The sequence below is a fragment of the Pipra filicauda genome, unplaced genomic scaffold (assembly GCF_003945595.2).
Source record: "Pipra filicauda isolate LSUMZ 115617 unplaced genomic scaffold, ASM394559v2 scaffold29_size4552773_pilon, whole genome shotgun sequence".
Taxonomy (NCBI): Eukaryota; Metazoa; Chordata; class Aves; order Passeriformes; family Pipridae; genus Pipra; species Pipra filicauda.
The window spans coordinates 1,794,447-1,821,924 of record NW_024104420.1 but is presented as its reverse complement, the minus strand read 5'-3'; the positions used below and the strand labels follow the sequence as shown (position 1 = coordinate 1,821,924).

The window sequence follows — 27,478 nt, the reverse complement described above, 5'->3', positions numbered from 1 at the left end:
ATCTGAACAGACTGTCTCTTTATTCTCACAGCCACAAGTATGTTTTTCAAGAAATGTATTCCTTTTACATCTTATCTTCTCAGTGATACAATGTAAATATTACATTTTAGGGGATTAAAAACCCTCCATGTGGCTCTGCTATATTATTTGAGTGCATCCAGGTTATCATTTTGTAACGGGGAGTGTGCAGTGTGATCCATGTTTCTGACTCGAGCTTCTTCCATGCTGCACATATGTCATGGCCATATACTGAGAAGTGTAACTTCTCCAAGAGGTATTTAGAGAAGATACCTCTGTCCAAATGCATCAGAAAAGGCTAAATGGTGGAGGAGGAGACACAGGGAGGAAAAGAGCTACAGGGAAGGCTATGGTGGCTAACAAACCAGCACTTGTGCAAAGAGAGTAGACTGGAGAAGGAGATCTTGGATATCTGCTTTTATCAAAAGCTATATTTGGCAGGACCTTTGTTTTACTTTTTTCCAGCCTTTAAACAGCCTTTAAATAGACAGCAGTGAGTATAACTCGTTTTCAATTGGATGTATTACAAAAATAAAGTGTGAAACATGAACAGCCAGTTTCCTAACCATTTAGATTTACAAGCCCTATGAGCTAACCTAGGTAAATCTTTTTCCCCTTAAGGTGCCAGAGAAAGCAAAAAAGGCAAACCTCGTACTTGTTTTGAAATCAATCTCCTCTTTCTGATGAGACTGGCAACTTATATTCCATTTGAGACTGTATCTCAAAACTTTTTTGTCAAGAGATCTCTCACTGCTGCTCTGAAGATCTCATTATTACAACCTGACTTGGTATCTGATTCAACTTCCAAATACAGGTACAGATCATAACCCAAGTCAAATACTCTTACCTTAAGAAGCAGTTTAATCTTGTTATTTATTTGTTTTATTAGGCCCACATTCTTGGAGAGGTGGGACTACTTTTAAAAAATATGCATCTTTCAGTTTCTTCTTTTTAACTGCTACCTTTGAAGTACCTAATTCAGAGATACCACTGGCTACTTGCAATATTTTTCATAGCTTTTTAAAGCAATTTTTTATCCTGAAAATTATGTGTCAATTATTATATTTCATGATAATATTTTAGAGTCTTCTAGTCCAATGTCCTACAGGCTGTACTGTAATACAAGGCTGGCCTAAATTTATTCATATTAGACCTATGCCTATGCATTATTTTTTTAAAAAGAAGTTCATGTTTGTAAAAATCCCATCATAGACAATCCCCCAAAAATCTCAGTAAACTGCTCCACTGTTTTAATGATCTGAGTTTCTTACTTCTGAGTTTGACTAGCAACAAATTCCTACTTTGGAAATTATTTAATCTTTTCTTCTGGAAAGAAGGCTCTGTAATCTGGATGTGTACAGGCTATCAGTGAGGCACTTCATCTTTTTTTTTGGAAAAGTTAAACAGTCTGGGCTCCTGGAATCTAACTTTTCAGGTAAATTTTCCAGTTCTGTTGTCAACTCTTTCTTCCGAATTCTATGAAAATTATAATTTTTTTTTTGAATGACAGAAGTTTTTTAAGAAATATAGATTTAGGATGAGTCCCTTACCCTTGCATGTTCCAGAGTCAACAATACTCTGGATATGTGTGTTATGACATTGACCAAGGAATAAATGCGTAACAGCATGCAAGAATTTAGATGGTCCATCAGGCAACTTCTTGGAGGGTTTTCCAGGCCAGTAGGTTTTGTTTTTTGGTGTACTTCATGCCTCTGCTGAATCCTGCCTTTGCATGATGTAGCTACTGTGTAGCTGAGGGTGGCATGTCTCCAGGCAGAGTAAACTCATTTGAACCCACTGTGGTTGATACAGCTCAGAAATACAGAATTCAGAAACCTTCAACAGTGAAGCCAAACTAATCACTTGGGCAGACAGGACCCTCAAAGCAAATACTGATCCACACAAAAGCCCACCTAGAACTTCTGTGCATAGACCACCTCCCCGGGTATTAAAACCAAAATTCTCAACTATGAAATTCTATTGTTAAATGAACATAGGCTATGAAAGCTTGTGTGCCATCATAAAAAACTGCAGGACTTAATTTGATTAAGACATATACGTGTCAACATCTGATTAATCTCTTAGATTTTCTGGCTCCATCCTGTACCCATCTGCTACTGTAGGATTTGGCTTCAGTGAGTACAGAACCAAATTATGTTTACAAATTCTGAACTAAAGCTTAAGCATTTAAATTGTCATTGGTCAAGAGGCAATGCCAAAAACATAATTTCTATATAGTGCTATATGCTTTCCAGGTCTGTGCCATGCAGAGAGAATTCACAGATCCATGTATGTTCTCATTATCTTTTAGATAGAAACTGACATTGCATTTACAAATTTTTTGTTCCTCAAGCTGTAGTTTACTAAGTACTGGTAGCCCTTAAGAAAAACAATTCAAGAAACTTTTTTGCTAAGGCCTACCAGGAATTTTGTGCCACTGCCCTTAAAGATGGAGGACTTTTTGAAGTTTGTATGGTAACTAAAGGACTGTGACTTTCAACTTTACACATGATACTTTTCTGCAGGTATGGGTTCTTTGATGTCTGCAGTTAAACTGACTACAATCTTCAGAATTGCTTTTATAAAATATCCCATTTTTTATTTGGAACTGGTAGGTTCAAATGGCTGAACTAAAAGATGAGTCGAGGCTTTTATTTATAATCTGAAACTGCATGGTCATATGTTTAATGTGATCGAACTTTTCTTGTCAATCCATGTTCTCACTTTCTGTATATTTTGTCCAGGAATAGTTCTGGCTGGTATCAGCACATTTGTGGCCAACTAGATGGAATATCATTGGTTTTGAAGTACCGGAAGACATTTTTCAGCTCTCTAAATGTGTTGTGGCAGTAGGAAACATGGGATTCAGCTGGAAATAACATTGAGCCAACAGTGGATGAGATAAGGTTAAAGTGACAAATCACTCAAGTACGGAAACAACGGAGGCAACGTAGCTCAATTTCTCATTTCCTTTTCCTCTCCTGCAAAAAAGTCCGAATGATACATGCCAAGCAATAATGAAAAATGCTCATAAGATCTCATTTTAACTATGTTGAGAGCAAACCACGAAGGTACTATCAGTGCTTCTCCCAGTGAACAAAGTTTGCAATAGAACTCACCATCACCATTGGCACAAACTAACACTGGGGCTGGTGAGCTCAGCAGAGAAGCTTGTGACAGAGTAACCTAGGGATGTGAGTGAGAGTCTTTGAAATGGAAGTCAGTGCTTTTTATATTTCTACATATTTTGGAAATCACTGTACCCACAAACTTGTGGAGGGAAGAGGACTGTACAATCTTTGAGATCCTTCTGAGGGCTGTTGCCTCCTCCTGAGTTTTTGCATGCTCCTGTCTCACCATCAGCCCTCACAGCCCAGTGCTGACTTGACTCACCATTTCTCAAATCCCATGTTAAATTCAGAGCTCAGCTGCAATCATGTATTAGCAGAGACAGCTCTTAATTTACCAATTCCTCATTTGACTTTTATAAAAGCTGACCTGGAAACCATACTCTAGGCTTATGGTTTCAGAAGCTCCCATACAATGGTATTTCTGGGTAACAACAGCGCATTAAAAGTACAGTTAATATTGGTACTTTCTCTGTTGTTTATAAACATTCAGCTCAGCTCATCAGGCAGATTTTATTGCTTTCTGGGATAAAATTCTAGAAAATAAAAAATATACACATGTAGAGTTGACAATGAAACACAGAAAAACTGTTCTGGGTGAAATTTCTGACAGATTTAAAATCATCACTGAGTCCAACTCTTAGAATGACACAGACTGACATCTGAATCCCACCAAAAGGAAGGGCTAAATTTTTAATGCCAAGGACTGCAGTGACTCTGCAAAGGCTTAGTTTCTTTAAAACACGCTTTTTCTCTTGAAGTGACTCTAGTGAACTTTGATGACCCACTGAGGGAGATGTAGCCAAAAAATGCTTATCATGTCTGAGAAATGAAAGTGGGTTCCAAGAAGTGGAAGAGGGGACATAAAGGTGAGATTGTATGACGCCCATAATCCTCCAATTACCAAACCACTTGTCAGCAGGCCAGCAGTTGGTGTGACAGCCTCAGGGTCTCATGGTGTATGTTGCCTGCCAACAGCTCCAAGGAGCCAGTTTAACAATCACAAACCAGTGCCCTAGTTCTTCTTTCCTCAGGCCACATGCCTTCTCCCAGCCAAAAGGAGGAGAGATGGCACTGGTCCAGCTCTGCCAGCACCTCTCATGGTTGGAGGCACTAGCAAGGACAGATCTGCAGGGTTTATACAGCTTTGTTCTGTAGAACAGAAACTGAACCTTTGACTCCTGAAGATATCTATCTTCAGACTATACAATCCTCATTCTGAAGATGAAAGGGCTGCTGAGGTACCATTGATTGTTTTGGAAATTATTTTCACCAAAGAATGCTGGTACCACTCCAATCTGAATTAACAGACCGCCAGGGCTGGAACCAGGAGCATTTCTCTAATAACAGAACAATGATATTACTTCTTATTTCACTTATTCCACAAATCACACAGCTTGATAGCTTGGAAAAGAAAAGTTGCTGGTACCCATATTTCATTTTAGTGTGTATGAAGGCATCCACTTCATCTGATTTTTAAGTACAATAGTAAGTGTGAATGCTCTGAGAAAAGTCATGCTGATCACAAAATACATAACAGACAATTATGGGCCTTAAGCCTGCAGACAAAAACACAGATGATATACAGTTTCTTTCATAATATCAGGAAGCATAGATTGCTGTTCCACAACTTGTACTGGATTTTGTCATACCTTTTGAATAACCTCACCACTTAATAAAATGCTACAGAGTAAGTAAAATAATAATAATTGCTCTCTGCTGTACCTTGTAAAAGTGAGTATTACTTCTTCTATGTTTTTAGCCTATTCACTGATGTGTTTTGGCACTGATTCTTCTACATAACAAAATAGCACCATCAAACACCTTCCCCACAGCTTTATTGTAGTATACCTACCCTTCTTGCCAATACTGGCACTCTGTTATGGCCACATTTGGTACAGAGGGCAGGGTGGTATTTTATGCCAACCATCTGAGACACTATGCATGTTTTATCTTGACATAAAAATATGTTTCCTTTTACAATGTTTGTGACAAAGATATGCTTCTCTGACTTATAATATTTTTGGCATGTTCAGTTTACTGAGCTGAGGATAAATCAAATGGTCAGCATCATTCTTAAGCACAAAATGCTCCAAGAAGAGGGCACTTCTGGGGTCTTTTCTAAAAGCAGCCAATTTCTGCTTCTATGGCCCATGACTGGGTCCCTTTATATGGGAATGTTTCACTTGTAGCAGTCAAGGTCTTCATGATGCACTGTCACACAAGGATATGAACCCTGGAGTGCTCCTTGGATTTAAGTTCTGAGTGGGAGTCCTTGAATAGTCTTGTGCTGAAAATGGACAAAGACACCACCTCCCTCCCATAAAACCCCAAAAACTTCAACAAAAATGAACAAACTTAATTAAAGGAGCTACTTGGTTTCTCTGATTAGTCAAGTTCAGCTACAGTTCCTTACACTAACCAGAGAAGTCTTTGGTAGAGGGGAAACAAAATTATCAAGGAAATAATTTTCTGTATTTGATCTTATCCTTTGGTAGCAACTGCTGATTTTCACTCTAGAGATTTCTGGAGCACATGATATGATTACACACTACAGTTTTGATGGCCACGCCTCTCAGCTGAATTTTATTTCTCTGGTGGTTTGTCTGAAAGGTATGGGTGCATGTGTGTGCCTTCATGCACACACACACACACACATTTTATTGATGCGTGTTTGTGTGTTAGCAGGCGTGTATTTGTATGCATGTGTGTTGCATCCACTTCACTTTGCAGGTTTTGGTTTACAGGACCTCTGGTGGACGATCAGTCTGTCTGGAAGAAAAGTACGCCCACAAATATCACATGGAACTAGCTGGGTCTGGGCGCTGCTCCAGGCTGCCTCATTTAAAGAATCAAGATCATAGAAACCTTTGGCTGGAAAATTAGAAAAAGAAAGTATCAGCTTTCATTCTGGAGACCCACATTCAACTCTTTATGGAAAATATTTTCAGGAAATACCTGTTGACTGAGCCTTTCAGTTTAACCAAACCATATTGCTTTTGCAAATGAAAAAGAAAAGAAAGAAGCAAAAGAGTAAAAAATACATAAAAAAGACTCTGTTTTTTGTCCCAGGGGTTGAATTAAATTAACTTCAAACTGAATAATTTTGTATTGTATGAGAGTACAGAGAAAACATCATGCTGTGTGTTATGATGTGCATTCTAAGTTAATTACTAACATCTTTACACACATACTATTATCAGCAAATTCACTTTTTGGCTTCATTTCAAGTTCTGTTTAATGAGCATGTGTTATCTGACCATGGCTATGGGCAGGAATGTATCATATTTGAGAATATGCTCTTTGCACTGCTCTGGACAAGGGGTTCAATTTTCTTCCCATTGAAGTTTATGCAAGTTATGCTAAAAATTGGAGTAAATCTTAGATAAGGCCAAAACCTTACAGACAAAACCTACAGTACTTTTAAGCCACAACTTCCTGTGAGGTCATTGCACTGATGCATCTACTGTGATCTAAACACTAATCCAGTCTTACCCTCAGTTATTTTCCACTGTGGGAAGAATGACTGCTTCGAAAACACGGGAGCATTCTTCAAACACTCAGATGTATTTTCAAGATTTTATTTGGGTATAAAAAAAATCTTGTTTACTTTCATCTTGAAATTGACTTTTCTTTTCACATACTATTGTCTCAAACTGATTTGCAAAAAGGCCAGGCAGGTTGCTTAATACCTGGATTTAGTTCTTAAGAGTTTTCATTTGAAGTACGTGCAGAAAAAAATCCACATGGCTTGAAGATGTACTTGCTTCACCCTTCTCAAATAGTATGACAATATAGATTTAAAAATCTAGGTTTTTCTTTGAACTTTTAGCAGTGGACAATTTTTAAAAGAAAGGCATTTGTGCATTTAAAAAAAATTCCATGGTTTCTGTCACTGGCACATGATAGAGCCCTTCATTAAAGGCCCATACAATTTTAATATGATTCATATCCAGTGGTTCACATAACCACAATAAGCCTTAGATCTCTTAATATGCCTGTTCCTAATGTTCTTTTTGTTAGAAGAGCAACCAAGTAGTGTTTCTTTTCTTGGCTGAGACAAATATCCCCTTTGCTTGCAGGAAATGAATGTGTATTTTCTGTACTTTGGTGAGTTCATGGAATACAAAAAAAAAGGGAGGGGGAGAAAGAGAGATGACTTTCTCCTTGCAGGCATGTGTTAGGCATTCCATAAACAAAACACTGTGTAATGAGGGCAGTGGTTGTCTTCTCGTGACACTTGAGTTTTCAGAAAAAGATTTATGTAAGTTATAAAAAGTTTTATGTAAGCAGTTAATATTTCTGAGCTTTTTTTGAACATTCAACAACATTTGTTTCATTCAACAGCAGGGGTAATCCCTTCTCCCTGAGCTGAGAAACTGTGAGACATGCAGTACATGCATGTGGTCTCAAGGTCAGTTATAGCATTTACCAGATGATCGAGAGTAACTCTTACGGAAAAAGAACAACACTGAGATTATTTTCTTGAGGCCAGAAGTATGAGGCAACTGCAGGGGGAACAACAATTTTAGCTCAAGGTACAGAGCTGATCAGGCTTGCATCAGCAGGCATTTGGGGACATATGCTGGAAGCAGGTCAATGTCCCCTGGGGAACCATAGGCACACAACACTTCACAGGAGATGAGAGGCGCCTGATATGACTCACTGCATAAGACAACTTTCTGATTCATATCTGGGAGCTTTCTGCTAGACTGTTTTCTCAAAGAGTTGCTGTCTTTCTGCTTCCACTCCTTCAAAATAAGAACAGTGTATTTAAAAAAAACCCAGATTTGTCCTTTTGCATCCTTCTCTTTCACATGGAATTCTCATTTTCTCCAATCTGTTTTACCCCAAAATGTGTAATAAGTAAAAAGTATTTAACATCTAAAAGAGCAAATACAATGAAAACATCTTTTGAACATATCTTTTACTGCAGATTCAACTCTGCCACTTGGCATCTGTTAAACAAGTTCTGATTTGATATTATTTGATCTTTGATTATTATTTTGAACAGCTGTTTAGTGTTCTTCGTGATCCTGCTCTCCTCTGTGTGTCTTCTGAGGACATATTTCTTTATACTGCTGTAAACTGACCTAGTGTATGACTCGTTCACAGTGAGTTGTAGCAGACTTTGTCTACTTTTCCAGACATTAGGGGAAGCTGAGGGAAATTATAGGGAATATAAAAAAAAGCATGTGTGGATTAAACGCCTATGAGGAAGTGGTCCAAACTTGGCCCAAAGTAGCTCAGACCAGCTGGCAGAGCCAGGGAAAGCATCCAGAAGAAAAGGTGAAATAACTTTACATGGGAATAGGGAAGTCCTGGGAACAGCTTCCAGGCAATGCACAGATAAGGATTTGGTTTTGGTCCTACAGTGAGCACATCCCCCCTGGAATACATACCAGAGCCTATCTCTGTGGGTGCTGGGGATCATCAGTGTTTGTTGATTCGAAGAAGTGGAATCTTACAAAACAGAATCCACAACACAAACATGCCAAATTGGCAGAATTAATTTTTTTTTTTACTACCTGTATTTTTTCTTCACCGTGTTTATATTACAATATCTCACAATGAAAGCTTCTAATACTTTTAAATAAAAGGGATCAATAACATCCACTGGATGTTGACTGTAGAAGAACATAGCTGAAGCATCTATACCTATGTTGCCTGAGGGTATTTTATTTTAATGACTGTATGTGTCAAGTCTGCACATTATTCTTGGATGTTTTTGCTTATTTCAAAACATACCTATATTCAGTGTTGAAAGGAGTCAAAAAGTAGTGATGTAGTGTTTTGATTCAGAACACACTGACACATAAAGGGGACTGCCCCAGGAGCCATGTTCCAGAGTCAGTGACTACTCTTACTTCTCACGGATGCTTTCCAGAATAACTGGATACTTAATAAAAAACTTAAAACAAGTAAACTGAAGAAAGCAGTTCTTGCAAATGGTTTATCTACTACTTTAAATTACTTTTTCTTTTTTTTTTTTGTTCCTCCCACTTTCTTCATCCCATATCTTAATTTAGTATGTATCTTACCTTGCACAATTCTTACTTCAGGCTTTTTAGGTTCTGGCCTTCTCAAGTGCTTGGGTAGGTTGTCATTCTCCTGGTGCCATTTTTTCAGGCATTGTGGTTCATGAATACTAATAGATTTTGTTCCATACTCACGACCACATATGTAACAAATCACTGTTGGTGGTCGTTTTATCACTTTTGCCTGCAAGTAACAATGGTGAAGAAGAATAAATATTGTTTTCAACATTAATTTTGAATCAGAATGATTGTGGATGAAAACAGTCATGTAGATAAGGAACTTGATACTTATGAAATCAGTGTAACTGTTTCTATCAATTTCATTTTTTTTGGATTCAGTCTTGAAGCTTGTAAGAGATATCGCCTCATTAACAGGTGGGTTCATTCTGCAGATACTGGACTGAAAATTCATGTGTGTGACTAATACTTAGCTATGTAAGTTTCATCTCCTATTTTCACACCTTCGAATTCATGGAAATGCTCAGTCTTCACATGCAGAAACAACTCTGCTTCATCAAGTTGCTGAGGAGCAGCATCCATCTTAAATGGTTGAAGCCCTTTTTTACAGACCAAGCAGAAGTAACATGTAAAGCAGCAACAAAAGCTTCCTCAGCTGAACACAGCTGCAGTAACAGAAAGACTCCATCTTCTGGCAGAATACAGCTCAAACCACTGTGTCCAGCCTTAGTGTCTCTCTAAAGTTGGACAATGAGGGCAGCTGTCCCAAGCAGTGACTGTGGTCCCTTACCCTATGTTACTTTTGCCACAGGTCAGTTAGTTGATGGAATTCTTGGCCTTTAAGGATTAAAATCAACCCAGGATATTTCAGGATGAGGGGCAAAGTAGGAATTGCTGTTTGTTTATCCCGAAGGCCTCAGTGTGAACTTTGTCAGTGACTGTAGCGAGTGCAGAACTGGACTCTAAGCAAGTTATTGTTTTCACACTTCAAATATGCTATTGTTCTCAGAAAAAAACCAGCCCAACAATGGAAGAAAAAGATTCCTCAGCCCCAGACCTCACAAATACATATTCTAAGGCTGAAAAATATAATTACTGTGGTACGGCAGATTATGGACTCGGCTGTGTCCTTAGGCATGTCCCGGACTAGGTGTGGTGTCAATACCAGCCCTGTTCCAGGAAGTAGAGTAAAAACACACTCTAGAGACAGAACTTGGAGGCACACAGATGGGTCTCACAACTGCCAGCGCTTCCTACACTTCTGACTGCAGAATACCAGTAAGAGATGAGCTATCCCCTGCCCTCTTAAACTTAGAGGACAGCCATGCCAGGCCAAACATGGGAAGCCTTTCTCACTCAAACAAGGGAGGTGGGGATTTAATTTTTTCCTCTGCTGCTGTTTAAGACAAAGAGTAACCTGTTCCAGTATTTATGACTCTCTCTGTCAGCCCATCAGTGTTTCAAGAAATTCTGGGCATTTCTTCTCACATTTACGTTACAGTCTGAAAATGTCATTAGTGAACAATCTGCATAAGCTTGCTTTCCTGTATCACACATGTAATCTCAATTACAAGAATACTACTCTATAAAGTGTATTTTTGCTGGGAAAAGGTGGACTTAATCTAGAAAGTTCTCACAGTGACTTGAACTACAACATCCAAAACCAGTCTCTCCAAGGAGATTTTCAGCCTCTTGACTTTCAAATGGAATTTTCTTAGCTACCTTTGATAACACAGTATTTATACATGTATATTTTCTAATAAATATAAAAACATATCCTTCTATTTGTAGGTGAATATATCAACAGCTATTGTAAGAACACCTTCTGATTTTTCACTATCAATTTTCACCTACTTCTTTGCTTCAAGTCTTGAGCTAAATCTTGTCTGATTTGGAGATAAGACTCTGGGTCCAGATAGAGTTGTTTGATGGCACTATATGTTTATTTGTAGGCTCTGGAGAGGTTTAGATAAGGATACTATAATCTGAATTCTTGAGGTCAGGGGACTCAATTCAGTGTGCATTCCTGTTTTGGGCATGTTACAGCATTTTAGAAATGGTTTCCTTAAAAAATGCTATGTGTAAAATCACTGGGAACACATTTTCCACACTAGTGTCATTAGCTACGTTCCTGCCATTCACTAAAATAGGTTATCTATTGGCTGAAAACTAGGAAAGAGCAATTTGATTTGCATTCGGTCTGTAGGTACTCTTTATATACCACCAGAAAGGGAAAAAGGAATCCTGGTACAAATGTTGTAGAACTCTGTTCAAGTAGATATGTCTGTCTTTTGTAACTTCCACAATAAAAAACTGTACAGAAACAATAGCAGAGACCAGAATTAATTAAAAGGAATCAGGTCACTCTAAGGATAGAATTACTTTTTTTCCAGAAAAATAGTGAGTTTGAATCATCACCACACATAAAATTATACTCACAAATCCTTCTCTGCACACATGTTAAAAACCTGAAAAATAAAACCTGAAGGAGATTAGCCTTACAATTGGTAGTAACAGATTTTTCATTTTTTAACTGTGGAATCCAAGATATGATAAGCTTTACTTGGAATTTCTACAGCTGATGATATTTACCCTTCATTTCTTTTTCTCTTCAGAGTGTGCTTATCCCAAATGTCACATCTGGAGGCCTGCAGTTTGAAATGAAACTATTTTTGGAAACACCACAATTTTCCAACCCAAACTACTCACAGGCCAGTGGCTAGGCTGTCTGCTCACTGCTTTGTTTTTAACTTTTAAAAAGGGTTGTAGGGAAGGTTTGTTCCTGAGGATATGTGTTATTATAAAAATACCTACAAATACCTAACAGTGTAGTTAGGCTTTCCTCTGGTGTCTCAGTATTTTCTTTTTTTCTCCTAGACTGCTAAGTATGTCTGCGTGACCATGAATGAAGTTATTTAGCTCAGAGGGCTATGCAACTATGTATTTTCAATAGACCTGACATTACTTGAGGTTAGCCCCAGGCTGCTTGTTATGGTGTTACATGAGGTCAAATCCTTCCATACTGCACAAAGCTTTTAATTTCTTCTTAAGTACACACAATAAGACTGTCTCCCAAACTCCACTACATAAATATTTATCATCCAGGACTGCACACACCTCTGCCTCTCCTATTTGTTTAGTTATCCACGTATTTTAATGGGAAGAGGGGAAGCATCTTGCTCTAGGACAGAGCTCTCATCATAGACTTGAATTGCCCAGGGAACAGAGGCTCAAGACAAGATAGATGCAAACACTTAGCAGCACCATTCTCTTGTATGAAAGCAGCCCTTTTCACACACTCCTCTCTGGAAAGTAGAAAGCATTTTGCATAAGGAACAGGGACAAGCTGTGGCATGGGGCTCATGACTATCCAAAGTTGCATTTCACACCCCACTGGAGCACTTTCAGCCACAACACAACAGCTCAAATGTTAGGACTGGTGTCCTATATGCCTGTGTATAAAATTTCTTTGAAAAGCAAGGTAATTTTGCCAGATGATGCTGGTAATTAAAGATATTACGACACTGGGAGCACTAGAATATCCCATTTTTCTCTTGATGTGTTTTATTTTAATTGAAATACATCAGCATAATGAACATGGCTTTTGTGTACAAAAAGAAAGGCAAGAAACTCAATCACTCCCAATGATAAGTTTCATTCAAACCATCTGTTCACTATCCATTCTCAACTAACTTTCCATATTTGAAAATTTGTTTGTCAGTATTCTCCTAAAAAGGTGTTCAAAACCACTGCAATCAAGGCACACAAAGCTTTTCATTGACTTTCCACCTTCATTAGAATTACACAGCATCTGAAGGAGTCTTCCTTTTACCAAATGCCTAGACGGTTTTATGCTAGAGTAAAATACAACATCAACATTGTTGCTACATGAATTTTCAAGGTTTATGCTGTGATAAAATGCATTGCAATACAGCAAAGGAAGATCAGTGAAATCTTTTTAGGTAGTTCACCTGATAAGAAGGAAACAGTAGATGGCAGCACCAGATGCTAGCGATACATCAATAGGCTTCCAAGATCAGCGTTATCTATTGTCAAAAACCCCATAACTCATATACACAGCAAGTCACTGGTGCTCACTTACACGTACCACACATTTTTTTCTATGAAAGAATAAAACACAGACTCTGTTCTAGTGCAAGTCTCAGTTTCAGTAGCTTCAGACATCACTTCTATTTTTAGGGGTATCACAGTAGAATTTCTGAGTCTTTAGGCATAGGCAGTGGTTTGGTTTACAAAGCCACACACGATCAACTCAGATGTGTTCACTGATTCTGAGAGCAAGAGCAGTAAGTGGAAGAGATAGTTTACAGAGGCTATTGTGCCTCCAGTTCTAAAGACATTTAACGCAGAACTGTGAAAGAGTTTGTCAGTAATGATACTGGTCTAGTTGGCCCTTCACTTGCTAAAGGGGAGGGAGCTCCAGGACAGAGGCACACAGACAGAAGTGCTTGCAGTTGTAAAGCTAAAATGCCCTTCACATGGTGTACTACTAAATCAGTCAAAACTTTTATTTTGCAAATGAAGAAAATCCAGTTTTATCATTTAGGGCATCTTTCACTGCATAAATTAATTTGACTGCAGCATTACTTCTCTTAAATACACTTATACAAGAGTTGGATTTTTTTTCAGTTAGTCTTTTCCTCTGATGTTTTGCTGAATCAGGACTTTAAATAAGTACTTAAATAATTCACGGTCACAGCAAGTAAGTCTGTTAAATGAGACAATAGCTGCCCCAAATGCTTTCCAGACAGGACCAAAACATATTGCCATTTCACTCCAGCACTAATGGAGTACTATTTTTTAACAGAACTAATAAGTAGCTGAGGAGCTGGTAAGGTGAACAAAACTAAAAACATATGTTGGAAAAAGATGAAGACTGTAGAGGGGACACAGACCTTGTCCCTGTTCATAGCAAATCTGCAGTTCTTCCATAAGCTTAGTGCTTTTCCACATCCTTCCATCTGTGGACCTTTCAAAATTTTCAACTGTAAATAGAGAGCCTCATGCAGAGAATTCAAACCTATGGAAAAGAGGCTTCCTTTGACCACTTCCTATAAGCTGTCTGCCAGTCCTGAAGAACTACTTGGATCACAGGATATTTCTTTCAGTCTTTCTGTTCTGCTCTCTGCCTTTAAGGTGAGCCTCTGCACAAAAGAACAGTTCTAAAAATATTAAAATGAAAGACCTCAGAGAGGTAAAATCAATCACCCCTTCTTGAAAGTCATTGTTAATAATAAAGTCCCTTAGAGTCTATTACAAACTGCAAGCTGTACAGCCTCATTAGTTCTGTTGCAACTGATGAACTGTAACTGCTTGGAAGTAAATGAGGAAACCTGTCGTTCACACAGAAGGAAGAACAGATTTGAACAGATTTCACTCTGGCTCTGCAGAGTTCACAGAACTAAAAAGTGGTAATAATGTTGTTGTTCAACAAGTCAGCAGATGTGACTGAATCCACACAGGGAGCAGATATGTTGTGCAAGAGGGTAACGTTTTTACAGAATCACTGTCAATGCCAAACCACATTCTAAACTTTTTTCTTTTTTTTCTTTTTGATGGCATTATAACTATAGCCAATTCCCCCACGCCCTTTTTTTTTTTTTAAACTACAGAATTATGTGCGATGGATTAAATTCTCTGTTTCACACCCATGCCTTTCATTGAACAATCACCTTTAGAGCAAAGACAGTTCTTTGGTAAAGGGTACAATGTAGTGTAAAACAAGAACATCACCCTTCCTACAGCTATAGATGCAGCTGTGCAGCACTTTGAACTCTTTGGAATTATTTGAAATTTGCTGAAAGAAGACCTAAGGAGTGAACCTTAATTTGCCAGTATCTATCAGTTAGTGGCCTCATATAGCATAATAAAAAAATAGTTCCTGTTGTCTTAGTCTCATGTGAGCTAGGGTAATGCTACTATCTTTATTTTATTCAGCAGCTGGTAAACTAACAGGTAACACCCTTTGATTTCTAAAGCATCTTTAGAAATGCTCTGCATACCATTGCATTCCTTTGGTGACTGAAAGAGCTAAATCTCATTTTCAAAAGTAAGGTAGGCAAACAGGATTTCAATCCCCATTTAAAAAAAAAATAAAAAGAGCTGTTTAATTTAGACACTGGGCCTAAATTTAGACAACTATCTTACAAAACTCCTGGCCAAAAGACAGCTTGTGCAGAAAAAAATGCAGAAAAAAATAAGCCATTTTCCAAAACTCTGTATAGTTTTTGGATAATGTGAATCAGCTTCTTTATTCTTGGGTCTTGAATCAAATTCAGTGGAAAGAAATGTGCAGTCCTACTTATTTTGTTGTTGTTAGACCCAGAGCTGCTGCCTTTGAACATGCAGTCCTCAGTAAACTCATGTTCCATGCCAAGGTTAAGAAAAATGGTAAAATATGAAAATCATATTTTGGAGTGCTTACGGGACAATGAAACACTGTTTTTCATGTTAATTAAATAAAAATACCTAATATCTGCTAAAAAAATAACATCCAAACCTTGCCTAAGCTACTCAATAGAATTGTCTAGGGAGCTATAGCAAACAATGGTCCCTCTTGGGGCATAACTCTTACAGGACCACAAAGAAGGAGAACCCAACTACTCCCTTTCAAAAAGAAAGTTGAAACGAATAAGAATAAGTAGTTTCCCCATGCACCAAGTATTCCACTTTTCTTTTTCTACTATTCAGCAGATAAACATTTTCATGGAACCAAAACGTCTTTCTGAAGGGAAGTGATTTTAAATTTGATGGGAAACCAGTCTCCCCTGGAGATCCAAGCATCAAGATGCATCCACACCCTTTCATGCAGCACATGCTTAGAAATTTACCTGCGCAGCTGATGCAGCCCCACTCATTCCTTGATGGTTCTCAGATTGATCATATCTTTCTGAGCCAGCTCCAGACCTTGGTCCTTTACCAGATTTATGAGCGCTGCTACCTCCTCTGCAACACCTTTCATGCACAGGAAGACGCTCAGGAAAAAAGGTTCGGCCACAGTTTCCACAGGGCACGAGCTGAGCTTGAGCACTCTGATAAGCCGCCTCATTTTCATCTGTAAGTGTATAGGAACCACCAGGAAGGACCTCAGGTTTCCTGGGCTCTGGTCTTCTAAGGTGCTTTGGTAGTTGATCGTTTTCAATATGCCACTTCTTTAGGCACTGGGATTCATGTATAGAAATAGACTGTGACCCAAATTCTCTGCCACAGATATAGCATACCTTCAAGCCAGGTCTCCTTGGTGGGAAGGGCGTTTGAGACATGTTTGAAAAATCTGACAGTTTTGATGCTATTGCAGTGCCTGGTCACCTTTACTGGGGTCCAGCTTCTAGATGTACTACTTTGGGAAAATTTCCGGGAAGATCTGCACGTTAGATGGTGCCAGATGATGCTCTGAGGACAAGGTACTAGAGATACTAGTAGGGGCTTCTCCAGGACTTGACAGAGCACTACAAGTTTTGTTCACATTCTTTTTCCTGGCATTTGTTTCCATGAAGGGTATGACATTTTGGGAAATTTCTCCCTCTCCTGCACATAAAGGTCTTGGGAAAGTCTGCTATTCAGAATGATCCTACATCTTCTTAATCCATTTTCATGAGCCAACATATATCAGGGACTTCAAAGCTGGAACACTACACCTAATAGCTGTTTCAGTAGAGAAGGAGGGTTTCTGTGTGTTTTCTGTTTGTCTTTTGTTCTTACATGATCCTGAAACAAATGAAATTAGTACATATTAATAAATGTCTTCTTCCTTGTTAAAGTTACCAACCAGTGGTTTACCACAAGGAACCTTAATACTCTTGTACTTTTAAATAGCAGATAAATAACGTCAAATATATCCTTACCCTTAACGCGCAGTTGAACAATGTAAATCTAAAATTCTAATCTCAGAGGACAGAAAGTCGTGAAGGACATGAAAGAAGATGGATTTGCACAAAGTGAAGCTGATGAAATGCAAGTGGTTTGAAGTATACTCAATAGGATTTATTTTGAGTTATTGATAGAACTGGTATTTCTAGCACAGTCCTTAATTTTATAAAGATAAGCCTTTTATGTTGATAGTTAAACATAATTTCCCTTTCTCCAGAGAAATAAGAAAAAGTCCCTTAGCAGAGGGATGTTAGTGTCCAATCTACAAAGGGACTGTCAGAAAGGAAAATTTTTCCAGTCTGTAGGTTGAAGGAAATTATTAGGTCCCTTTATTCAGCACTTGTGAGGTGGTGGCTCAAATTCTCTAACCAGTCTTGATTCTCCCAGTACAGGAGAGCTACTAATAAAATTGAGCAGGTTTATTAGTAAGAGCTAGTGACATGCTTTGGGGGCTGAAGCACATACAATATGAGAAGGTAAGGCCACTGCATTTGTTTAGTCTCAACACAGTACTAAACATATTTCAATTTTTCACTGTGCAGTCTATCCCTGTATACAGATAAATCCATGCTGTATCCCTTAAAAGTTCATTTCTTATAATATTTTAACCTAGTCCTCTAAGGATCAGAAAATAAAATTCAGACCATACGCATGTATGGTAGAGGCTACTGCTTTATTGCAAGAAAAAAAAGTAGCTAGCACGTTGTATAGGTAGGCAACTGCCGAGGACAGTCTACTTTTTCTGTAATAGAAGAAACGGTTGGCTAAATGGTCACCTTGTCGTTACCAAATATTCCAAACTTCATCTCATTCCTTCCAAATTTTTAGGGGGTTTCTAACTCACAAACTTATCCAGAGATTCCATTGACCTGTCTCGGTTCACTTTCTCAGCTGCAACCAACCAACCTGGATCTGCTCTTTACTGCTGTGTTGTTATGTCACCATGGAAGACTTTGTTTCCACTCAACAGCCTTTTCACCCTTATCACTCCCACCTCTGAACCCATGGGCTGAATTTTACTATCCGCAAGGGAAATGATGCAGTTTTTCAGATGACAAACTTAATCTGTGCCACAGAGACGCACTCAGCTCATTCTAGTCTCTCATAAATATTCTAGGGGATGTCTTAAGGACATGGGTAATAGTGAAAAAAGTCGTCACACAGGTTCATGTGCATAGTCATCCTCTTGCCAGGCACATAAAAAGTGTTTAGATTGCTGCATTGACACTGCTTGCTTAAATACTCACAAAGCTACATATTCCTGGGATACTTTCTTACTTAAAAAAAAAAAAAATCTTCTGTGAAGCTCAGATTTATTTGTAAGGCAAATTGGAAAATGTGAAGACCATCAGACCCAATGTGTGATTTGTACTGGAACGAATCTCTGTGAACAAATATGTTGCACTTAGCTGTTAAAAATAAAATTCTTGAGGGACTTTGCACTCAAAGTTAACACCTCATCTAAAACTCTATTAGATAACTGCACTTTGGGGAAAAATATGGTAACGTACAAGGATTTAGTATCCTCTGATGTCTCAAGCTATCAGGTACACATACAATGTATGTTGAAGGTTACACAAAACTGTAGCGCTGGAATTTTTAGTTCAGATATCAAAATAACAGGTTCAGCAGTATGTGAAATTTAAATCTGCAAACTAGTATTGAGGCTACTGTACTGCAATGCTGTTTCAAAGACTGGGACAGTTTCCAAGGAGGGTGGCCTGTTGGATGAATCCAAGTTGGGAAGTAGCCAAGCTCTTTAGGAGGATGAAGGGAACGGAGAGCCAGGGAAACATTAAAGGGTCATGAAGGCAGGGGAGATAAGGGTTATTGGCGGGTCACAGGAAGAGAGCATCAGAAAGTTCAGTTACATTTCAGGGAACTTCTGAACTTTGCAAGGTCCTATTTATGTCCTATTTATTGATTTATGTCAGACCGAAACTTTCTGCTACCTGAGAGGATTCTTAAAGCAACAGTGAACACTGAACTGCCTGCCACATGAAGAATGTTAGGTGACTAAATCTGTTGCCATTAGGAATGAATCAGTCAATAAAAGATGCTATAAACAATCTATTAACAATATAACTTATTGTTGGATTTCCAAGCTTGCTATTGTAAATACTTCATAAGAGAATTATGTTTCCTTGTGGGGATTACACCATTTGGTCTACATTTATTCCTGCCAAGTTGACTGTTATTATTTGGAAACTTCCTATAAATTCAGTGTGAAATGAAAAGGAATATGAGCAGTGCAAATTTTCTCTTGAGCTCAGTGGTAAAGTTGTGGAAGTAAGTCAGACTGTGATTTTACATTTCAAAACATAAAACTTCCTTATATTTTCCTTTCAAAAATGTTGCGATATGTTTTTCAATAAAGTGGGAAGGTACAGTTGATCACTGCATATAGCTGTGGGAAAACATTTCTCTCCTCTGCAGTTCCACTGAGGACAATACTTAAAAACAATCTCATGAACTGCAGTGATAGGTCATTTACAACTAGTGAAGTTAAATTTAATTAAAAACAAGTGAAATACTATGGATAGTTCAGCACCAGGCTGAGAGCTTCACTCTGACCAAAATAGAACAGAATGACAAGAGTGCAAATATCTCAGTACATCTCTAATCTTCTTGTCCTGAAGAGGGAACTGGAACTCTTGCACATTGTTTTTAAGCTTCATCTAACCAGAAATTGCAATAGCATTATTATCCATGCTTCACTAATGCTGCCTGCTCTTAGCTGCCATGTGTGATTCAACCTATACAAGTAAGTGGAAACTTCTTCCCTGAAATGGCCTTCTTTATGTCTTCTTTTATGTCAGTGTTGGAACTTGGAAGCAAAGTTGACACATACGTTTCCTATTTCCTGTATGCAGCCCATTTCTGAAGAGCGACCCTCTCTGTTTTTCATCTCTCTTGATTCTCTCATGTAAACAATTCCTCAAAACCCATTATAAGGTCATTTTATAAGCCTGGATTCCTTGACTGAATTGAAGAAAACATACTTGTGTTAGCTGGGGAATTAAACTGGCTGTTTCCAATGAATTCTCAACACTACTGCTTTTGACTTAGCTAGAATTCCACATTGAGACCTCTCAGCTGAAAAAAAAACAGAGATTACCTTATGGAAGAACACATTGTATGAAGCCTCCTACTACCAGGACATAACCATGCTTACTAAATGGACAAAATAAAAGAACAGTTGTGACAATTCTGTACAGTTTATGGATGCTGACTGATATCACAGACTTTCCATGTGTAGCTGTAACAGACTGTAAACTCTATTTAAACTATATGGCTGGCTTACTGTCATTGTTCTCATCTGCCAGCACAGAAAGGAATGAGATAAATCCTTGCACCAAATAAAAATAGAGCTAAAACAAAGGTCACACAGCTTTCAAGCTTATACATGTCAAAAAACAAACCAAAACAAACCCAAAACCCCTCTTAACCATGTTTGACTCCATCTAAAAGCAGAGACAATTTCCAGAGAAGACCATAAACAAGCAAAATAAAAATTGGGAACAACTGATTCCTTTACTACTTTTTTTAAAAACAGTTCTTGAAAAAGCTATGAGAAGGATTTATACGAAGTACTTGCTTGAGGTTACAGTGGCTTTAATCCAGGAGGCTCTTTGAAGAGTTCATCTACAGTTAGAGAGTACTTACAAAATCAGGACTCCTGTAACAGAGTTATGAGAAGGTCAGCATTGGTTGATCTGCCTGAGGAAGAGTATGAAAGGCATAAGAGATACATTAAATGAAGTGGAAAACGTAATGCTCCAAAATGGTGCCATCCGAGTACAACAGCCTGGTGAAAGCCTAGCTATAGATCATGCTGTCAGTGCCAAAAAAAGAAGAAACTAATTTTAGCTTGCAAAAAAATACTGGTTAATTCAGTATCTTGGATTCAAGAGTTCTTGGCTGTGTAAACCCTTGTTTAAGCAAAGCCCCACTTCACTCTGAGTTCTCCCTTTGTTTTCCCTTTCTTCAACACTACACTTAAGGTTGTATACTCATTCTGCCTGTTCATCATGCCTTGCTTGGAGCCATAAGCTTTCTGTTTGTGACATCACAGTTGTTGTTATGTGGGTCAATTAATAAGGATGATTCATATATATTGGACTAAATTTGCAAGTATTCTAAAGGAAAAGTTTTTCAGTTGTAATACCTAACTTTACTGTTACATAAATTTGAAATATGTCAAATAGCTTTATATAAGAAGCAACAAGCAAAACTTCCCGCACTACAGTAGTACCCAAATATCCTGGTTTCTCAGTCTGGGATGGACTGTCTATAAAGACAAAGGAGAACAACAACTCAGTCTAAACAACAACTCAGGATGAGAGATACAGAAAAAGAGAGATGAAGCAAGTGATCTGCTAAGCATAACAGAGCAAGTCTGAAAAAGAAGGAAATTAATCTAGATTTTCTAGCACCCCAATACTAAATCAGGCCAGTCGCAGGATTTTCTAAGGCTGATTCCTAACTTTACAGTCAAGATGAAGGTAAGTTTTTTTTCTCCACTCTACTGGGTTTTCATTATATTTACATATAAAAGAGGTGTCAGAAAGGACCAAACTGACATCCTGTGTTGAGCGCCAAAAAGCCTTGCTTCAGGCTCTTTCCAAATAAAATGTCTTCTATGAGGCTTCCTGTTATTCTCTAAGGGAAAGCAAATTAAATTAAACCAACATCTTAAGCTTTACCTTTTCTTGTACTAAATATTGTTTTGTATTGCTCAATTATAAATCATCTTAGAAGTCTGTTAAGACACAGTTCTCAAACATAAGCTGGACTAAAATATTGGACAATTTGTAGCATCTTACTGTTGGATCTGTTTTTCACTGAAAGATAAAAGGAAAAAAAACATTCTCATGTTTCCAACAATATTTTTAGCAAATTAACCACACATTAAAAACCTCACATTTTTCCAGCTCAGCACTGCATTTTCTCCACAGTTTCTGGCTGGAGGAGTCTCCTTTGACTAGTCCTAGAGACTAATCATTTCCTTCAGTCATGTGAAAAGAATAATCTATTATTTGATTGAACTCAAATAAATACCCCTGAGATGCAGGAAATCCATAGTTTTTTATGTCAGGATGCTTCATCTTGTCACAGCTGAGCATGATCCATACTTTTATGCATCCTCCTATCTTAAAAAACTATTTGCAATCTCTGAACATACAAGTATTGGCATGCACCCCCACTTCTGGCAGCTTCAAGACTTTGTAAGTCTGTAAAATCTAACATTGCAGCAGCCTGGCTTAAATGTCTTATGAGTAATGCACACTCAGAAACATCCAAGTGTAGAGCTTGTTCCATTAGGGGATCAGCTGCACATATAGTAATACCTTTTCCCCTATACCATCTGCAGCCCAGAGGCTGGTTGGTTACGCCTTCGTTAAACATGGATGCAGCCAGCTACAAGGACAAGGCAAGAACACTCAACCCCAAATATACCAGGCTAAAAAGCCACTGTTTTCTGACATATACAAACAGGCTAGAACTGTCTGGGAATTTTCTAGTGAACATTTTTCCCATTGTTTGAAGTGTTGGTTAGACAAAACTGAAACTTTCTTCAAAGATGTACCTCTGTGAAGTACACAAGAGAGAAGTCTGTTTGTGTCTGTGAGCTGTGGGTTCATTACAATGTAAGAAAAGGAAAATATAAACCCCAGAGGTTTTCTACAGAAATATTTAAGGTGATTTTTGTGATGAGACAATCATCCTAGTCAAAGTTTTTTGTAATTTTCCTCTGACCTATGAAAATAACCATGTCTTTCTTTGGATCTGATAATATTTCTACCTAAAACTTTACGGATCAATCAAAAAATCACATCAACAGTAGTCATTGTATACTTGGCATTTAAGAAGGCCCTATGTATAATTATGCAGTAATTAAATTTATTTTATTTAATTAGCTCTATTTGATTTCAGTTGATGACACTGTTACCAGAGAAAGCTGGAGACTTTTTGTAGTGACACATAAGTTCTTTCGTGTTACTATGTCTTCTGCCCAAACATAAGAAATAATTCCTTTGATTTGACTGAAATCCTTTACATAAAGGAATTATGATTCCTACTAATTAAAATATATGGGAAAAATGAAACATTTTTAGTAAAAAAATGTAATTTTTCAGACTTTCAACATTCAAAATCCTGGACCTGCTCCAATAACACCATTCTCTCTCAGATCTCCTTTATGCTCTACAAATAAAGTTGTTGCTTTTTGTATTTTACTTAGTGATGCATCACAACTCATCAGGGTGAGGATTACCTTTGTTTGACTCCTAATTCTTTAACACACATCTCATATTTTAAACAAATGTTACTCTGCCTTCACACTTGCTCTTGTGCAAAACTCAGCACAGACATATTCCCGATACGTGTGACACTAGGGATACTTATGCATCATATTCTTAACAACCTTCAATTAATGAGGTATATCTGTGATACTTAACACTCTGGAAATCATAAATGGCATATTGGATATGGGTCAAACAATGAATAGATTGGGTATGTTCAACCTGCACACAGCACAGGAGTATGAGAAAAAGCAGGCATTGAAGCAAGCGAGTTTACACAGCTCAAAGTGAGCTACTTGTAGTTTCTAGATCATGTCTCTGTTCAACATTTCCACTTCTGGAACTTATATACGTACAGAATCAGGCTGGTTCCCAGTGATTTTGATGATGACTATGCAATTACTTCAAGAAAGTATGCTAATTGTTAGGGAGAAAAATAGGTGGATGGATAAATTCATAATTGGTTCTCAGCCTGTTTGAAACAAAAGAATAGAAGCCAGGCATGTCAGCTTGTACAAACTGACACAAGTCAGTGGAAATCAGTAGAAGGATGACACTGCACATGTGCTGAGAGCCTATCACTTGAAGTGTAAAGTGATTCAGTATTGGAAAGACACTTTTTTCAATTATCTGCAGTAACACAGTTACATTATACAGGAGAAAATAATCAGTAAGGGTAAATGTTCTCATCTTTTATGGTGTAAATCAACCTTAATAATTTTTGAATAGAAAGAAAGTGATCCAGCTGATAAATGACTCTGTAACTTAAGATTTTTGCTACTTTTGTTATGAACAGGATATTCAAACAGATAATCTGATTACCATGGCGATTAGTATCCCCAGTAAGATACACCAGCTATTAAAATATGAAACTTAAATGATGAACAGAAAGCCACAACAGCAGAAAAGAACCAGAGGGAATCTACACAAGCAGATGAAACTATCCAAAGTGGAAAATGTCTAGAAAAACAAAACTCTGGACAACCCAATTATTTTGTGAAATGTTGGTACACCTAACAAGACATTATTTTGCTCATTGTATTATGCATGAACAGTACAGCACATCTTAAAACTTTGCAGAACAGTCATGACACAGTATTACAAAAAAGAAATGGCCACATACTGAATCTGTTAGAGACAACAGCATGCTAGGAGCGTTATCAAAACATCCATCATGTCCAGCAAGATACCTGACAGCATTATATCACTCATTTTTAAGGTTCTTATTTGTAACAAATCTCAAAAAACATCACTCTTTTACATTATTGTTCTTCTCTCCAGATTAAATCAACAGTAATTTATAATTGGTGTGAAAGGAAATGGTGGAAAAATGTCAAGTTTTACCTGGTACCCCCCGGTCCTGATGATTATATAATTTGTTATGTGTAATGATGATCTTTTTCCCACTCTGTATTTGCAGCTCTTATCTACACATCTGTCCATATAGTCCTGTTTTCTGTTTTATAAATCTTTAGTTAACAGGACTAAATTTCATGGGCCAATAGAAATACATATGGAATATAAGCCTGAAATATCCTCAGACAATGTGGCTTAAAGGAAGTGATATGTATGTCTGAGCTCCTTACTGTGTAACCATAATTTCACCCAGTCAGAAACCAGTGCATCCTATAATAGATCACTGCCCTAAGGAATTTGGTAAATAGAAAAGTAAATTTAAGTAAAATATATAAATTTGTTATGAAGGCAATGGTGTTAATTTGTAACTTGAGCAATCAGTTCACTGACAGTACCTCACAAACGAATTTTGTAATAAGTTTTAAGATAGACCATTTGGAAATGACAGTAAAGTTTTCTGTTTCACTTGCGCTTTCCAAACAAAACAAAATAAAGCAAAACAAAGCGAAACAAACTGGTTTTTTAGTAAACCTTTTCATTACTGTTGAGCACCACATATTTTCCAGGAACAGAACTGAAGAGATAACTTCCGTTATACAGGAGAATCAGTAATTATGTGTCAGGTAGAGTTACCTCTTACAAAGATAACATTTCTAGCTCTCAGTATCCAAATGGTTGGCCATGATTGTTCCAATTGTATTCTCCTGTCCTTAAAACACACCTATAAATTAACTCCATCCACTTCCCTGGAAAAGTGCAGAACTAGGTAGCCAGAACATCTGACCTGGTAAATGCTCACACACTTTTTGCCAGGCAAACCTCTGCAGAAAAAAAAAATCCAGAGAATAAATGCACTATCCTTGCAGAAAGCGCTGTTACACATGCATTTATTACCGGCTGGTTGGTCTGAGGGGTGAAAGTCACCCAAATCGTTGTTGATAGACCTAGTTATTTACAACTGTGTCCTTTATCTCTGTGGGAATTCAGTAATCTGGCATTCAGAGCAGGTACTGGTACAGTGGGATGAGGGCAACACGCAGGACTGCACTGTTTGAGCCCTGGCTGACTGACCTTCAGGCCAGGACTGTTACCAGTACCATCACCACAGTTTTACAGGGAAATGAGGTGAAAACTAGCAGAATTGGGTTGTGAGCTGAGGATCCCAAGGATCTGCCCGTGTCTACTTGCCAGGGACAAGAGGTGCTTGAACTTCGGGAGGGAAGGAAAACCACAGCGCCTCCTCACCCAACCACTGCCTGAAAAAAGTCCACAGGCTTATTCAGATCCAACGCGCAGGAGACCGTGGAAGGCATCGCATTTTTAGTGTCCTCCTAAACTCCCATTACCTTCGCTCCAAAGGGCGGGTCAAAATTCCCTCATGTCCCCAAGACCCGGGCTTCTCTGATGTTGTGCTTTGGCTCAGTTTGCCCCTTACGGAAGGAAGAAGAGAGTTGAGCAGCACAGTCGGGCACACATTTCCCGGCGCGGGGCACATTTAGGGTCCCCACACCCACCCCCGGTCCCGCCGGTCCCGCACCCCGGAACCGCGCCCGCGCCGTTCCCACGGCAACGCGCAAACATATGCAAATATATGCCGGCTGCGCCGCCGTTGATTGGTCCGCGCGGCTGTCGCTCACCGGCAGGGGAGGTGGCCCCGCCCTCGGATCCTGCCGCCCGCTCCTCGGCGTCCTTCTGGAGGGATGCGTGCAGCTCTCGGCTTTGGGGGAAATGGGGCTTTTCCTGCCAGAGAAGCAGGAGTATGTGTGTACGGAAAGTCTGATCGACCGAACACTTGCGAGCTCTTCCGTGGGAAGGGTCCTCAGCCAAGCTCTGCATCCATGAGCGGGGTCCCCTCTCTCAAACCTTTTCTGCTCTTGACGAGGTGAGAAGGGACAAATGGCATCGCCGTGAAGCTCAGGCAACAGAGAAGAATAAGAGAATAAGGAGCCCGAACTCCATCTTCGACAGAGGCAAAATTTCTCATGCAAAAATTCAGTTTTTGGTCAGACTCTTTCACGTTTTTTAAAATTTAACTTCTGCAAGACTCATATTTTCCATGGAAATTAATTCTACAGAAACAATGATATATAAATAATTGCTACAAGAAAACACCACTGGTTCAAACATTCCCATGGCAAGTGTTCTCTGATGGCGATGCTAAGAGCAAGCCAACAGTGCTGTTTCCATGCTACCCCTTTCTGCTTAACAAACTTCAGTTGTCACTGAAACCCTTAAAATGCAGAACATGTATCATTTGCTTACAGTCTTGGCAAGAGCAGTGTTGTGTGTTCTGCTAAGCAACGGAGATCTACTGCAAAGAAATTTTAGTACCTGTTTGAGACTGAAACTTTTGGTGTGGCAGGTATGCTGCTAAAGCAGATATGAAGCAATCCTGTCAAATGGGCTTCTACAACATTGCATCCTTCAATCATGTGAATTCCCAGGCTGGAGACACAAAAAGGAAAATTACAGAAGGCTTTCAGAGAAGTAAAATCATGTTGTCTGATCAGAATGAGTTGCATTGCAAAAAACCAGTATGCAAAGCAGGAAAGTGATAGTAGGCTAGGCCTTCTGACACTGCAATGCCAGTAAGATCAACAGTTAATTCACCTTTATGCCATGTATGGCAAAAGGTGTTTATCAAATGACTAGCACTTGGATCAAAAGCAAATGCCGTTTAACCTCCACTTGGCCTTAGGGGTTAAACAGAATTTGTATTGCACAAAATTTGTTGTCAGCATGACACAGAGCTCATACCGTTTAACACAATTAAAATGCAGATGGT

The 27,478-nt window shown here is 38.5% G+C and overlaps 1 protein-coding gene across 1 annotated transcript; it reads right to left on the bottom strand.

The window, feature by feature from the left end:
* Nucleotides 1-26,225, bottom strand: LOC113982269 (zinc finger protein 474). Its single transcript, XM_039383109.1, has 5 exons — nt 26,208-26,225; nt 26,040-26,123; nt 15,994-16,870; nt 9,188-9,368; nt 1-6,020 (listed from the first exon to the last, which is right to left on the bottom strand). The coding sequence occupies exons 3-5, from the start codon at nt 16,423-16,425 to the stop codon at nt 5,869-5,871; spliced, it is 765 nt and encodes a 254-aa protein (XP_039239043.1). The 5' UTR covers nt 16,426-16,870; nt 26,040-26,123; nt 26,208-26,225; the 3' UTR covers nt 1-5,868.
* Between the last annotated feature and the right edge of the window lie 1,253 nt (nt 26,226-27,478).